Genomic DNA, 17,394 nt, shown 5'->3' with positions numbered 1-17,394 from the left:
TTTACAAAATAACACACAAATATAAGCAATACAGAATTTCAGACAAGGCGATAGGAAATTAACAGTGGTTGTACTACACATTGATATCTTCAAATTGGTTACCAGGCAAACGAATATAGACATGTGAGACTGAAAAAGCATGGACCGCTTCCCGAATTTGCGTGTCACTCTTGCGCAGGGGCCGTGCTCATCTTCTCTGTATCGTTCTGATTTTAGTATTTATGCTGTGAGGTGAGCACTACAGTTACTTTCAAAACATTATTTTTTCAATGGAGGATTTTGAGTGGAATAAATGAAGCAAAAGAACTGCTGTGTTTTTCCTTAGAAAAACATGTATTAATTGAAATTCAAATTTAAAAGCTAACATGCAAAGTTAACAACTCATCTGAATATTCTGGGGGTGAGGCAGTGCTGGGAATGGAACCAGGACCTAACGCAGCCTAGACAACGTACCTCTACCACGGAGGTACGCCCCCACCCCCAGCTTTTAATTTATTGAGACTGGGTCTCAGTGGATAGCCCACGCTGGCCTTGAACTCACTATGCCTCCTCCTACCTCAGCCAACCAAGTGCTAGGATCACAGATGTGTGTCACCATGTTTGGCTTCTCATTTGAGCGAATATGAATGGGGTTTTTATTTTTTAAATTATTTATTTATTTTTGTCTTTTTGAGACAGGGTCTTGCTATACAGTTCAGGCTGCCTTGAGCTCACTTTGTAGCCCAGGCTGGTCTCGAACTTGCAACGATCCTCCTGCCTCAGCCTCCTGAGTGCTGGGATTATAGGCGTGCGCCACCACGCCCGGCAATTTTTAGTTCCTTGTAACTTCCTGTAAAAATTTCTGTGTTTCATACAGGTTATACTAGCATTCCTATGTGAGTAGAAATGTGTCCGCTAGACAAATTTCCAAAGGCACCTTGGGGTTTGCTTTCTTCAGTTCTAAGCACACTCTATATATTTTACTTCAACTCATCTACACAGTATTTGTCCATAAATCACCACTAAAATAGAGAAATGATAAATTAAAATACAGCAGATATAGGTAACATGTAAGAACACTAAGACATCTCCCCTACACCAAAACAGTGGTATAAAACATTGACGTGACGCTTGATAGGATCCACAATAAAGTAAGCAAATGTCTGCTCGTGACTCTTTGTGGAAGGGTAGCACACACCAGTAGAATCCTGAAAAACATAACCCTAAGTTATTTAGTGCACAACCACACTTCCATGATGATTAACATATCTGACGACTATGTATTTTCTGCTGAAACACACATAAAATCTTTACGTATTTCAAAGCTGGGGATACAGCTCAATGGCACAGCGCCTGCCTGCCAAGTGTGTGGTCCTGAGTTTGATTCCCAGTACCCCAAAATAAATAAATAAATAAGTAAAATCTTTGAAAATAAATTGCTAGTTAATATTTTAAAATGTTTACTAATAGCCGGGCATGGTGGTGCATGCCTGTAATTCCAGCACTTGGGAGGCTGAGGCAGGAGGATCGTTGCAAGTTCAAGGCCGGCCTAGGTTACAAAGTAAGCTCAAGGTCAGCCTGAACTGCATGGGGAGACTCTGTGTCAAAAAGACAAAAAATAAAAAAATAAATAAATAAAATAAATAAATGAAATATTTACTAACAATATAGTCTATGTATTACATTACAAATAAATCTATACTATACATATACATAATATACATGTGTGTATGTATATATATAATATTCATGTTCTTAAGGAGTTTATACTCCAAAGGGAAATCCCACCTTTTTAAAAAGTGCTTTTACTATGCTAATTTTACAAACTTTCTACATAGCAGTTTTCTTCTATCTTTGTTTTCTTTCTTTTACTTATTTAAGTTTTGTGGGAGAGGGTTGAGACAGGGGCTCACTATATAGACCAGGCCGGCCTCAAACTCACTGTGTAGACCAGGCTGGCCTAGATTCATGACGCCATCACAGCAGGCCTTGTTTTCTCTTAGAACCAAGTCCTTCTGTATCATGAGGGTAGAGATTATGTTTCTTTTGTTTATCACTGTGCTATAGCCCAGCACACTAGTTGAAACAGTAAATATTTAATAAATATTTGTTATTAAAGATACTTAGAAACTGCATTATATGTAACATCTTTTGTACAACACTAAAATTCAAGTAGCAGATTGTATGACAGAAAGACACTTATGGCATTATTTGCTCTATAAATTGTAGTTTGACGGACTAGAGAATTGGCTCTACTTCATCAGAGTTACAGATGTAGAGCTAACATGAGCAAGGAATATTATTAGATATAGACAATGGAAGGGAAGCAATGGAAAGAAGTTCCCCAAGCAAAAGCATATCCTATCAACACTTACTTAAGTTTAACGTTTTGATTTTTTGAGACACGGTCTTGCTACGTAGTTCAGGCCATTGGACTCACTGTGTAGCCCAGGCTGGCCTTGAACACCAGGCAATCCTCCTGCGTCTGCCTCCCAAGTGTTGTGATTACAGGTGTGTGCCGCCACACTGGCTGGTCAACTTTTAATTTGAATAAAACATTAATTACTGTACCATTATCTTTTCTCCGAGTCATAACAGTATGTTAATTGCTAATTCCAGCTGTTTTCTTTTCTGGTACTAGAGATGGACCCAGGGTGTCTGAAGTGAGCTATATCTCCAGCTCCCCTCCACTCTACTTTTGTTTTTATTATTGTTTTGTTTTGTTTTTTGGTACCAGGAATTGAACTCAGGACCTTGCTCTTGACAGGCAGGCGCCGTGCCACTGAGCTACATCCCTGGCCCTCCACTCCACTTTTTAAAAAATTTGAAACTTGAAACTGGGTCTTACTAAGTCACTAAATCACCCAGGCTGGCCTTGAGCCTGCCTCAGCTTCCTAGAATGCTAGGATTACAGGCCTGTACCAATATACCCAGTTTAACAACTCCATTAATAATAAGCAATTAATTTCTTCTGTTGCAAACTTCCATCAGTACTTACATAGGCTGTAACTTTAAAGACAGAAGAAGTAATTTGTATTTTCTTGGTTTGAGGGTGTTTTCGAACACTAAAAGAGAGAAAAAGGTACATTTGAAATGTTGCAAGTACTTGAAATACATTTAATTAAACGTTTAAAAATATGGAGCCTAAGGTAGTACAGGGCCCCACAAGGATGTGAGTCAAAGAAAAAAGGCCAAAATGCTGCGGCGTGTGAGATCCGGCGGGCGGAGCACAGGGGCCCGGCGCGCAGCGAGGACAGCCGCGACTGTCGCACTCTGACTGCTTCGGCACCACTGAGGGAAGCCCAGCCACCAGTGCAGTCACAGTTCTTCAAGGGAAACAACGGACAAAAGCTTTATGTAAGTATGTACTTGGACAGAAGATACATCCTGATTTCAGAAAAGTTACACATGTTAAAATTGTGATACTGTAAGTGGGGAATATGGGTATCACCAATTGAAGAGACCTAGGGAAACGACAGCACCAGCCGGCCTGGATTACACCTGTGGGCACAAGAAAATACAGCTGTGAGTTTGCAGAAACACCTGACAGTGAGGAAAGAGAGGAGGTGTCTTGATTATACAGGTAAACAGCCCTGGGGGAAAACTTGGCTTTGACTGCTGAGCTAACAAACTCATCGGAAAGCCATAAAAATGTGTGTGCGCCACGTGCGTGTCTATGTGTGTAAGCACTGGCATGCCACACCTGAAGCAATAATCTCTTTTTGGTATTTAAGTGTTCTTATTCATACAGAGCAAGGAAATACACAGTATCTATTTGTTTGTTTGTTTTTTGGTTTTTCGGTTTTTCTCCGGTACCAGGAACTGAACTCACGACCTTGCACTTGCCAGGCAGGCGCTTTTGCCGCTGAGCTAAATCCCCAGCCCCCACAGTATCTATTTGAAAAGAAAGGCATCTGAGGGTTCATCCAAAATGGGCAAAGCCAAGAACAAAAACTCCAGCAGGTAACTGCGCTCTATGCTTAGGAGCTGCGCGTCAGCCGGAGACTCGGACGGTGAGGTGAGTCTCCTGCGTCACCGAACCCGTTTCTGGACGACAGATTTAAAGTCGGACTGAAGCTGAGACAGCTGCAAGCGGCAGAGAAAGCGTATTACACTAAACAATTCAACAACCGAAGCACAAATGCCAGTTCTGCCACTGAGTAGTCATTTCACTCTGAAGAAAATGAACCCTTCTGACCTCAATTCTCTCAGATGTAAATGGAGCATAATATGGTTCCTTTTAGGATAAGATAACATATATATGAAAGCTATTTGTTAAATTATACACTGTATCATATTAAAATGCTTTTCTCTCAGCTGGGCATGGTGGCACACACCTGTAATCCCAGCACTCGGGAGGCTGAGGCAGGAGGATCATTGAGTTTGAGACCAGCCTGGGCTACAAAGTGAGCTCAAGGCCAGCCTAAACTGCAAAGTGAGACTCTGTCTCAAAAAGACCCCCCACAAAAAAAAAAAAAGTTTGTGTTTATCCAAAGAATGACTACAACCACCACTTTTAAATATCTGAATATAACTATATGACCACCTACATCAAAATAAATAATACATTTATGGTTACATCTAACTCTAAAACGTAATCTGGGGTAGGTGTGTATATATACATACATATATATACATATATATATATATACACACCTACCCCATATATATACATATATATGTATATATATGTATACATATATATAGTGAAATCATGCATTAAAATTTACTTGTATATTTACTTATGACTTCCTTACTTTACTATATGTAAATTACCATTAAAAAATTTAAAGGAAAACTATCTTTGTAAAAGTTTGTGTTTGAAGTTGGGCGTGGTGGCACATGCCTACGATCCCAGCACTGGGGAGGCTGAGGCAGGAGGATTACTGCAAGTTCGAGACCAGCTTGGGCCACAAAGTGAGCTCAAGATCAGCCTGAACTGCATGCAAGACCCTGTCTCAAAAAGACAAAAACGAACAACAAAAAAAGTTTGTCTGACAAAACAAGCTTAGAAGAAAATTTTGTATTTTCTATTTCATGTAATAATTGCCTAACATACATTACTTATACCATAACTATATTACTTTAAAAAGAAACTACCATTTGTACATTCTTAGAAGTTGATTTCTAATAAAAGTTGTATTATTCCATTCCATTGCTTCTGGTCCTACACTAAGATTACTTAAATATTTCGAAAACAATCTGTAATTTTTTGCTTTTTTAGTGTTATTTCTGTGGTACTAGGGAATAACCCTACTCGGTCACTTATCACTGGAACACATGCCCGATGCCTGTGACTTACAGAAAGAGGCTTACTTGGCCCGTGGTTTGCAGTGCGCTCAGTCCACGGCTGTCTGCCTCCAATGCAGAAATGGCATGGTGGATGCTCAGCCCGTGGCAGCCAGGATGCAGAGAGAGAAAGGCGGGGAACAAAAATCCACGAGCCAGGTCCCAGTCCCAGTGACCCCCCCCTCTGAGCAAGCCCGCCTCTGCACACCCGAGACTGCTGGAGGTACATCCTACACCTAGACTGTAACAAGCCCTGTTTCTAAGTTTTGAGATGGGGTCTTTCTAAGCCACTAAGCTGTCCAAGCTTGGGTCACATTTGTGATCTTTTTGCCTCAGCCTCCCAGAGTGCTGGGATTACAGGTGTGTATAAGCCTCCTTTGACCTCATATGATGCTTTTTAAAAGTATAATTACAGGAGAAAGATGTAGCTCAGTCAGGGAACACTCCCTAGCATGTATGAGGCCTTGAGTTCAATAGTCAGCCCTACAAAAAAAATGTTATTAACGGTTTTGAAGTAAAATAATTGTTTTTTATGAATACCCTTTTGAGATCCTGTCTCAAGATAAAAACAAATAAATAAATAAATAAAAAGGGCTAGGGATGATTGCTGGGCATAGTAGCACATGCCTGTAATCTCAGCTCTCAGGAAGCTGAGACAGGAGGCTCACAAGTTCAACCCCAGCCTGGCCAACTAAGTGACTTAGCAAGATCCTCTTTCAAAATAAACAATAAGACCAGAGGATATAGCTTAGTGTGAAGGCCCTGGGTTCAATCCCCAGTTACACAAAAACACATTACACAGACTGGCGGCATCAGGAGAAATAGTTAATAATTCTCAAAGCACTACTGCGGTTGGGCTGGTCTATTTCCTTGCCTCCTCTAGACTGTCAGACTTTGAAGCCCTTCTAAACGGAGGAAACTACACTTTGCTTTGTTTGGTCCTATAGTCTTGAGTTCATCAAGACCTCTGACAGCTGACACTGATTGTTTTCTCTTTTGAACTTCTGGGTATGTTAGAGAATAAAAAAGCTGTAAGCATTTGCCTATAACTGAGTATTTGATTATATAAATAATTTTTCTTTAAAGATTTAAAGTAATTCCTTTACTAGCACATATTAGTTTGCTGTAATTTTCTTGAAGTCAAGGCTGGGGCCAGGGATATAGCTCAGCAGCACAATGCCTGCCTGGCAAGCCCAAGGTCCTCAATTCAATTCCCAGTATGCAAAACGTTTAAAAGTAAATAAAGAACAGCATCAAGGCTGAGCGACACTCGTCGTGTAGCCCCCGCGGAGCCTGGCAGAGCTCTGTGCGTGACAGTGACGCTTGCCGGCTGCCTGGCGGGCTGCAGAGACAACTGCTTTCCTCTCCTGTCAGATGGCATGATCTCAGCCGCTCATTTCGTGAGCGATTATTACTCTGCAGGACAAACTTTTTCCTATGCCCAGAAGACAGAGCAGAGAATCACAGATAATCCAGGGAATGGCAGAATGGAGAAAATGGTAGTTATAGGCTCTCGGGTTAGTTCTATTTCAAGGATCCCCTGCAGAATGTCTTTCGCAGCCGCTGTAGTGAGGAATTCCACAGGTTCCTGTGACAGCTGGGGTGCGGTGGTGGTAGTGCGCGTCTGTGTACGATGGGGTACACGGAGGCGCACCTTCAAGAGTGCAAGGAGTGGTCTAGCCAGTTTTACATGACCTTCATATTACTAAAACAGAGTATGTTTGATGTTGATTTGTGAGCACTTTTTCTGAAATTCTGTTTCTAGTATCTCTCTAAATAATCTTTATGTACTGATGAAGCTTTTTCATCAAAATCAAATTACAGAAATATTTTTGTTTTTAAAATCCTATCAGATGCTCTTATCCATAATTATAAAAAATATCTGAAATTAAATAAGTAAAATAAACTGGTATGGAACAGATACGGGAATTCAGGTGCTGTGCATACGTCAGTTAACAAGAACCTGATGAGAAGCTAATTCCGCTGTTTTCCTAACAGAGTAAAATTATGTAACTAAACTCTGAACCCTACGCTTTCTTTCCTTTCTCTCCTCCTTGCCTATAAAGATGATACAATATCTCTGTGGTGGAAAAGTTCTAACACAAAAGAATGACCGGAGTTAAAAGTATGAGTAAGAAATTCATTAAGCTTTAAACCTCATTGGATCTTCAAACACCCAAGTAAAATACCTAAAATTAACTGTATAGTGTGGGATTAATCTGGGAAGTAAACATTACACCTAGATGAAAATTCTTCCACCTTTTTAGAACAAAGGTAATCATTCTTTACTATTAGCTGAGCAAACTCAAACATCCTGAGGGAACTTGTGCTCCTTTGATGTTTAAAAGGAGGTGGCCGGTGGGGGAGGCCTAGAAGACAGGCAGTTGCTAATGAAGGAGGAGGTGACAGTTCTGAAGAAGGAAAGAAGAGATAAAGAAGAATGAAAGAACTGAGAACTGAGACAGAGTCAGGGAAATCTAGAGATCTTTCTGGCCCGCAAGAGAGGGAGGAGGTGCAGCGGGAGGGGGACAGTGCTGTCTCCACACGCTCCGGTTGTCAGTATGACCACAGGAGATGCTGGGTAACTCCTCCGTGCTTAAGCAGCTTGCTCCTCCAACGAGACATTTACACATCGTGAGCTAGTAACATTACCTCACCAGATCCTTATAGAGAAGCTTTGCTGTCTCCAGATACGGGCTAAGCACATCTTCATATTGACAAAGGGATCCACCAAGGCAAAGATGTTTAAAGAGACAAAACAGGAACTCCTCTCTGTCTGGTTTGCTGAATATTTCATATTTTTCTGAGTCTTCCACTAATAAAACCTAAGATGATAAAATTCATATTAATGTGATGTAGCTCAAGGTACTAAATTTTTAAAGTTCCAACTTACTATACATACTTAAAAATAATCTTAGACCTATCATTTATTTATTTCTGTGGTGCTCGGGATCAGACTTAGGGCTCTGCTCCTCTAAGCAAGCATCTGGTCACTGAGCTACACTCACACCCCAATCTCAGACTTCGTGTGTGTCCATGTGTATGCTGCTACAGGCATCACACCCAGGCAAGTGCTTCAGTACTCACCCACAACCCCAGGCCCTAGATTTTTTTGTTTTTGTATTTTTGAGACAGGGTCTCACTATGCAGTTCAGGTTGGCCTTGAGCTCACTTTGTAACCCAGCTGACCTCGAACTCGCAGCAATCCCCCTGCCTCAGCCTCCCAAATGCTGGGATTACAGGCATGTGCCACTACGCCCAGCTTAGATCAAATTTTAAAACATAGTAGGGCTAAGTTTTTCTTTTTTCACTCCCTGTCCCCATCCCCTGGTATCGGGGACTGAATCCAGGAAGCACTGAACTATATCCCCAGCCCTGTTTGTAAATATTGACATAGTCTCACTCAATTGCCCAGGCTGCTCTCAAACTTGCCATCTTTTTGTCTCAGCTTTCCAAATAGCTGAGATTACAGGTTTGGGCCACCATGCCTGGCTTACTTTTTAGTGATTATTTTAGTGCTGCAGTAATTTGGTATTAAGTCACATCAAATACTAGAACTCCCATCTTTGTTTCTATCTAGAGGCTATGGTCATTTTTCTAAGCCCTCTCACCATGTTTGTTTTTGAGATGGTATCTCACTAAGTTGCCTGGCTGGTCTTTAGGGGCCTTTTTTTTTTTTTGGTCTTTGTTTTCAGTTTTGTTTTTTGGTACCAGGAATTGAACCCAGGGCCTCATGCTTGCCAGGCAGGCGCTGCGCCACTAGGCTGGTCTTGAACCCATGGGTTCAAGTGACTCTCTGGACTCTCTAGTCTCGGTTGGCTGGACAGCTCGGGTTACAGTGTTGGGTCACTGTTGAACCCCCACAGGTGCGTCCCTCTGGGCCGCTCAGGTGCTAGAACCTCACACTCACCCCTCCTTTTCTATCTCCTAATAAGACCACTTTTCATATTGCCTGTCTACACTCACGCTTCCTTCCCGAGACCTTACTGACCCCTTCAGAAAAGCTTCTCCAGGTCTGACGTGAGGGTTCTTATCCCGCTGGGCACTGCGGACACCTGATTCGGTTAATGACTGTAGGTGACATATGTAAGCCGTAACAGGTAAAGAATACAGCTGGGTGTGGTGGCGCACACCTCTCCCAGCACTCGGGAGGCGAGCCAGGAGAGCCATGGGCTTGAGGCCAGCCTGGGCTACACAGTGAGACACGAACAAACCAACAAATACAAGCTATATTCCCTTTATTGAAACGTTTACCCTCTATTTACCTTTTTTTGGGGAGGTACCAGGAATCAAACTCAGGACCTCAAGTTTGTGCTGCTGAGCTACATTCCCAGCCCCAGACTTACCTTTTAAAAGAATGTGAAATAATTAACAATAAAATAGACACAATAAGAACAGCATGATAAAAGACAGTGTGAGGAAATATGGTGGGAAGAGGGCTCTGTCCGTATAAAGAATTCAGAGGGGAAAGCTGTCGGAACTGCGCACAGGACCTGAGCACGGCAGTGCACAGCCGTAACGCCGCCCTCTCAGGAGCCGGGCCAGGAGGGTCCCACAGTCAGTGCCAGTCTGAACGAATCAGCAAGCTCGATCTCAAAAGAAAAGTAAGGAAGAGGTGGGGCTAAGGACACCGCGCGGTGGCAGAGGACTGGACTAGGACTTGCGAGGCCTGGGCTCCCCCTAAGCCCTGAAACCAAAACAGAAATAGTACATCACGCTTAACATGAGTACAAGGAGGGAGCAATGGGAGTTGTCTAAGAATTACTGTCCAGAAGCAAGAAATCCATTTAATTAGGAGAACTGATTACATTTAGTTATTTCTGAGACAGTGTCTTGTGATGTAGCGCAGGCTGGCCTCACACTTATAGTCCTTCTGCCTCAGCCTCCCACGTGCTGGGACTGTAGGCATGTGCCATCACACCTGGCTTGATTCCACTCACAACCGCCGAGGAAAATGTACCACAAAGTCACCGGGTAAGATGTATTTAAAGAATACTTTTTACGGTTTTATCCACATACAGCTTATTTATAATGACGTGCCGAAAGCCGGGGTGTATACCACAGAGACGGGTAAGGGGAAGTAGCCCCTACTGTGCTGCTCTCTGGGTGTGCCAGTGTAACACGTCCACGTCCACTTTCTAACTCCCCTCCTTCCCTCTGTAAGAAAACAATGTGCTGGTAAAGCCCATGATAGCGACCACCTGAAGATACGAACACTAGGGCAAGTAAAGCACTTAGAAGTGAATAGTTACCACATTCTTAACATGAGCACTCTCACGTACTGAACTGATTAAGCTGTGCAGTTTAATTTAATTTTTTGGATTTTTTGAAGACAGGGTCTTGCTATGTAGTTTAGGCTGGTCTTGAACTCACTATGTAGCCAAGGCTAGCCTTGAACTTGCAGCAATCCTCCTGCCTCAGCCTTGTGCATGCTGTAATTACAGGCGTGTACCACCATGCCTGGCTGGGCTGTGGAATTAAAAAAGACAATTTAAAAACTGTTTGGAGTGAATGTTAAAAGTCACAGGCTACAGATGTTCTCCCTCTCCACTCACATGCACACTGCTGGCTGTGTACCCTGTGGGCAGCAGGGAGGCGATAGGTGATGAGTCAACCATCTGAGCTGTAGTCAAGAACTGACATTAATATCAGCACTTATGTTACAGTATGCCAATACAATCTGCACTGCTGCCCGACTCAGCCTAAAGCTGGAAACTGCTTTTTTTGTTTGTTTGTTTTTTCAGCCAGAGAAAAAGAGGAAGGAGAGGGGCAGAGGGAGAGAGAGAGCTGAGATGCAATTGGTAGTACCCAAAAGGAAAAGAAGGGAGACTTAAAGCAAATACTTCCTGAATGGTAGTATCTATCCCTTGGTAAAGAGTAGAAATTAATGTTAGATTGTCATTATATAATATTTATATTATTTCACGTTAGATATAAATACACTTCATTTAACTAAAATCAAACTATATATAAGCTCATTCAACTTCGCATTTCCTGAAATAAAATTCTACTTAAGAATTAGAAATTAAAATTTTGTACTTACTTTTCGTAACTCATCAGAAATGAGAAATGGATCACAAAAAGAATCTAAGCACTTAACAATATGTCCGGTGTCTCGTACAATATCTTCATCATATAACCGATTAAAAAATGACATTGAAAGCTGTGTGCAAGGAACATTTGTAGCTTCAACTTTTTTCACTTCAGTTCCTAAAATAAGATATTTATTTATAAAGAGAGATATAAAAGTTAATTTAACATTCTCAATTACTTCTAGAATAAATCACTATGGAGGTTCTAAGAAGTAACCAAGTATGATGTCTGTTTTGCAGAAGTCATGTGCTGTCTAACATGTTTTGGTCAGTGACAGCTAGATACACCACACTGGTCCTGTAAGACTGGAAGGGAGCTGAAAAGTCCTATTGCCTCGTGTTGTTGCAGCTGTTGTGACATTGCACTGCTGTACAATGCATTACTCGTACGTTTGTGCAAATGCTGCTGTAACAAACCTACCACACTGGCAGTCACATAAAAGGACAGCACATACAATTATGTACGGTACATAATACTTGATGGTAATAAATGGCTGTACTCTTTTACATATTTACTGTACTATACTTTCTATCATCATTTGAATATACTCCTTCTATTTATGAAAGTTTACTGTAGAAATTTAGGCTGTGTTAGGTCAGCAGAACCTCCATACGTCTCATGTTCACTGTTTTATCTCTTGATTACAGCAAAAGGCCGCATTGAGTAACTGCCAACAGCACCCAGATTTGCCAAGTACACTCTATGTTCACATAAGAAAATCACCTGATGATGAATTTCTCAGCATGTAGTCCACTGTTAAGCAACACACAACTGTATTTAAAAAACACTTTAGGGATTTTATTAAATTCTTGCTTTGCAACTATTTTTTTTGACAGGGTCTGGCTGTGTAGCCCAGGTTAGCCTTGAACTTGTGCAAATCCTCCTGCCTTACCCTGAGCGAGTGCTGGGATTACAGGTGTATGCCACTACACCCAGCTTTTGCAGTTTATTTTAATTAATCACTGAATGTTTATACCAAAATCTTACCATTTTAGGACTAGATGAACATAATTAGAGAGTATTTGAAAATGAAATACCTTTTTGTGTGTGTGTGTGCAGTAGGGGATGTTTAGACCACTTTTAATGTACCTATCAGAATTGCCCATTAAAACATAGACATTAATTTATATGAATCTGAACTTACAGTTTTTAGAATTCATATTACAAAAATTTTATTTTATTTATTTATTTATTGTCTTTTTGAGACAGGGTCTTGCTATGCAGTTCAGGCTGGACTTGAGCTCACTTTGTAGCCCAGGCTGGTCTCGAACTCAAAACGATCCCTCTGCCTCAGCCTCCCAAGTGCTGGGGTTACAGGCGTGCACCACCACACCCAGCTACAAAAATTTTAAATAGCATAATCCAACAATATACTGCATTCAAGAAACACATTCAATTGAAAAAGAAATTCATGGACTGAAAGTCAAAGGAAAGTCAAAGGATGGAAAACAATATGCCGTGCAACAGGAACTCAGAGAAAAGCAGGGGTAGCTAGCTATTCCATTTGCAGACAAAGTGAATTTCAAGCTCAGACTGATTAAGAAACATAAAGGTCTCTATATTCTTGTAAAGACAACAATCCAAGAGGAAGAGATAACAATCATAAGTATATAGGCAACAAATACCAGTGCACCGTTATATAAAACAAATATTAATGGGCATGAAAAATCAAAGAAGCACTACTACAATTGTATTGGCGATTTCAGTACCCAGTGTCACAAAAAGATGATCAGCTAGATAAAAAGTCAACAATGAAATAATAGAACTGAACCAAACTTTTGAACAAATGGACTTAGTAGATGTCTACAGAGCGTTCTCCCCTACAGCATCAGAATACAAACTCTTCTCAGCTGCACATGGGACGTTCTCTAAAACAGACCGCATACTACCCACAGGACATGCTTCAGTAAATGCAAAGGAATGGAAATTATCCCAGGCACATCATCAGACCACAGAGCAATGAAACTGGACATGGCAAAAGAAACCACAAGAACTTCATAAACACAGGGAAATGAAAGAGCATCCCCTGAACAACCAAGGGGTCAGCGATGAATTTAAAGAAGAAATTAGAGAGAGTCTACAATTAAGTGACAATGACAGTACAACATACTAGAACTTATGGGACACAATGAAAGCAGTCCTAAGGGGTAAATTTATAGCAGTGAATACTCCTATCAGGAAAATAGAGCAAGCACAAATAAACAGCTTAATGGCGAAGCTCAAACTTCTAGAAAAAGAACAGACTAAAAAGCTCATACGAGGGAAGAAATTATAAAGATCAGGACAGAAATTAATGCACTGGAGACTGAAAAATAATACAAAGATTCAATGAACGGAAGAGTTGGTTCTTTGAAAGATTAAAGAAAACTGACAAACCCTCGGCCAATCTTATCAAAAAAGGTAAGAAAAGACTCAAATTCATGCAACTAGGAATGCAAAAGGTGAAGGCACAACAGATCCTGCAGAAATCCAGATCATCTACACCTATTTTGAAAACTTGTAATAAGATGGAAAATGCAGAAGAAATGGACAGATTCCTAGACACATACAAATTACCAAAGTTCAGTTAAAAAGATATAAAAATCCTAAATAAAACAGTATTAATCAATGAAATCAAAGATGTAATTAAAAAGCTACCAACAAAGAAAGGCCCAGGCCCTGACAGATTCACTGCTGAATTTTACAAGAAATTTAGAGAAGACTTAACACCAGTACTGCTCAAACTCCTTAATGAAATTGAAAGTGAAGCAATACTTCCAAATTCATTTTGGTATGAAGCAAGCATTAGCCTTATACCAAAACCAAAGAAGGACCCAACCAAGAGAGATCTACAGGCCAATCTTGCTAATGAACATGCATACAAAAATCTTCAGTAAGATACCGGCAAACAATGCAGCAAGTCATCAAGAAGATTATACACATGATCAAGTGGGACTCATACCAGGGATATAGGGATGCTTCAACATACATAAATCAATAAGTGCAATATACCCCATTAATACAGCCAAGGACAAAAACCACATGATCATCTCAACAGATGCAAAAAGCTTCTGACAAAGTCCAGCACCCATTCATGATAAAAACCCTATAGAAAATCAGAATAGATGGTCTTTATCTCAATCTAATAAAAGCCATTTATGACAAACCAACATCCAACATCACACTAAATGGATCAAAACTGAAAGCTTTCACTCTAAAATCAAGAACAAGACAAGGATGTTCACTGTCTTCATTTTTATTCAACATAGTCCTGGAAACTTTAGCCAGAGCAATTAGACAAGAGAAAGAAATAAAAGGAATGCTAGGAAAGGAAGAAGTGAAATTATCACTATTTGCAGGTGACATGATACTCTACATAGAAAACTCCCAAAACTCCATTAAAAACTGCTAGATTTAATAAGCAAATTCAGTAGGATAGCTGGATACAAAGTCAACACTCAAAAATCAACAGCTCTCCTATACATGAATAACAATCTCAATAGGAGAGAAATTAGTGAAACAACCCTTCCATAATAGCATCCAAAAAAAACGAAATACCTAGGAATCAATCTAACAAAGGATGTAAAAGATCTCTACATTGGAAACTACAGTACTCTGAAAAAGGAAACTGAAGCAGGTATCAGAAAATGGAAAGATAGCCCACTTAGGAAGAATCAATACAGGAAAAATGGCCATACTTCCAAAAGTGTTAGACAGATTTAGTGCAATTCCAATAAAAAATCCAAGAGCATATCTCATACAATTAGAGAAAACAATCCTAAAATTCATCTGGAACCAGAAGAAACCTAGAATAGCAAAGGCAATTCTGGGCAACAAAGGCAAGGCAGGGGGTGTCACAACAGTGTGGTACTGACAAAAAAACCTCCAAAAACAGACCCAAAGATCAATGGAACAGACTAGAAGATACAAAAACAACTCCAGACATATTCAGCCACCTTATATTTGACAAAAGGGTCAAACACATACAGTGGAAGAAAGATAGCCTCTTTAATAAATGGTGCTGGAAAAACTGGCTCTGACATGTTGAAAATTAAAATTGGACCCGTATCTTTCACCATACACTAAACTAAATTCAAAATGGGTCAAAGATCTAAATATTAAGACAGAAACATTAAATCTACTGGAAGATAGAATAGGTAAAGCTCTTAAAGACATTTCTGTAGGCAAAGACTGTGAATAAAATCCTGATTGCACAGGAACTATTACAAAGAATCAACAACTGGGATCTCACCTTATTAAAAAGCTTTTTCACAGCAAGAAAACCACCAACAGAGTGAAAAGACAACCCACAATGTGGGAAAAATTGTTTACTGGATGTTCCTCAGACAAAGGTTTACTATCGAGAACATATGAAGGACTAAAAAAAAAAAATCAGACCTCCTAAATTTAAAGACTCAATCCAAAAATGGGCATCAGAAATGAATATATACTTTTTAGATGAAGAAATACAAATAGTAAGTAAACATATGATAAAATGTTCAACATGACCAGTTATTTTTTTTTTTTCTGGTACCAGGAATCGAACTCATGACCTTGTGCTTGCCAGGTAGGTGCTGTGCCACTGAGCTAAATCACCACCCCTTTTTTTTGTTGTTGTTTTGTTTTTTCCAGTACCGGGATCACCAGTCATTTGGAAGATGCAAATTAAAACAATACCGAGATTCCATCTCACCCCAGGAAAAATGGCCATCATCAAGAAATCAACCCATAAGAAGTGCTGGAGGGGCTGTGGTGAAAAAGGAACTCTTCTCCACTGTTGGTGGAAGTGTAAACTGTGGAAATCAGTGTGGAAATTCTTCAAAAAACTGGGATTGGAGGTCCCATTTGATCCAGTTATTCCCCATCTGGGTATCTTCCCAGAAGAATTAAAAACATCGTACAACAGTGATATATATGCACCCATATTTATAGCAGCACAGTTTGTCATAGCTAGATCTTGGAAACAACCCAAATGCCCATCAACCAAGGAATGGATTAAAAAAATATGGTCTTTTTATATAATGAAGTATTACTCATCCATAAAGAAGGATAAACTGAAGACTTTTATAGGTAAATGGATGCAACTTGAGTCTTAAGTGAAATAAACCAGACACAAATGTGTAAACATTGTATTATCTCCCTAGTGTGAAAAGCTGAAAGATTAAATGTGACCCAAAATGTACAACAGATATTGTAAAATGGGAAGAAACTTCAAAAGGAAAGAGAAACTGGTTTAGGGGAATGGGAAAAAAGGAAGGGAAAAGTAAAAGGAAAAAATATATACGTATGTATAAAAAAGTTAAGATAGTTATGCTGCTAATTTCTCTTAGTTCATTGAAAAGATAGGTTTGTGCTAATATTTTTTGGACAATTAAATGCTGATCTCCCAAACTATGAATAATTTAAAGATAACAATACGCAATGTGTTGATCTTTGTTACCCTCCTATCATACAGTTTTGGAATTTGGGGTTTTGTGGTTGTTTTCTCTTTTTCTTTAAAATTAAAAAAAATTTAATTAATGGGTATTTGTGAAGTCCTTGAGGATGTCTTGAAAACATTTTCTTTTCATTGAAAATCTTATCCTTTGTAATTTCATGTATAGTGTTTTTGTTGGTTTGTTTTGTTTTGTTTTATTTTTTGAGACAAGGTTTCACTATGTAGTTCAGACAGGCCTTGAACTCACTGATCCACCTGCCCCAGCCTCCCAAGTGCTGGAATTAGAGGCGTGCACCATCACAACCGGCTATAGTGTTTATTACAAAAAGTAGTTTTCAATCCAAGGTACATTTCAAACCAGGCCCTACACAAGTTATTGCAAGTTCAGAATTACAGAAATATGAAAATAACAGCTGTTTTTCTCTCACAGCTTTAGTTCTTCCGACTCTCCACCTCGTCTTATCACCAGTACTTACTTCCTGAATTTATCTTTCAGGCACGGACATTTTGTTAAGTAGAACTTCTATTAAATTACAGAAAGCCAACCAATACTTTAGGCTAGGCCAGGCAATTTAGTAAGATCCTTCTTTTTTTTTGAGACAGGGACTTGCTATGAA

General features: G+C 39.9%; 1 protein-coding gene across 1 annotated transcript in view; it reads right to left on the bottom strand.

The window, feature by feature from the left end:
• Positions 1-733: 733 nt before the first annotated feature.
• Positions 734-17,394, bottom strand: part of LOC102010563 (chromosome unknown open reading frame, human C11orf70) — a 30,424-nt gene continuing 13,763 nt past the window's right edge. The window contains exons 4-7 of the mRNA XM_005377970.2: positions 11,312-11,478; positions 7,921-8,093; positions 2,978-3,044; positions 734-1,187 (exon numbers count right to left, since the gene is read on the bottom strand). Coding sequence (XP_005378027.1) covers positions 1,059-1,187; positions 2,978-3,044; positions 7,921-8,093; positions 11,312-11,478 — 536 coding nt within the window. The 3' untranslated portion in view covers positions 734-1,058. The remainder of the gene's footprint in view (positions 1,188-2,977; positions 3,045-7,920; positions 8,094-11,311; positions 11,479-17,394) is intronic.

This window comes from Chinchilla lanigera, unplaced genomic scaffold, assembly GCF_000276665.1.
Source record: "Chinchilla lanigera isolate Chin_1 unplaced genomic scaffold, ChiLan1.0 scaffold00011, whole genome shotgun sequence".
Lineage (NCBI taxonomy): Eukaryota > Metazoa > Chordata > Mammalia > Rodentia > Chinchillidae > Chinchilla > Chinchilla lanigera.
This window is presented reverse-complemented; position numbering and strand designations above follow the sequence as displayed.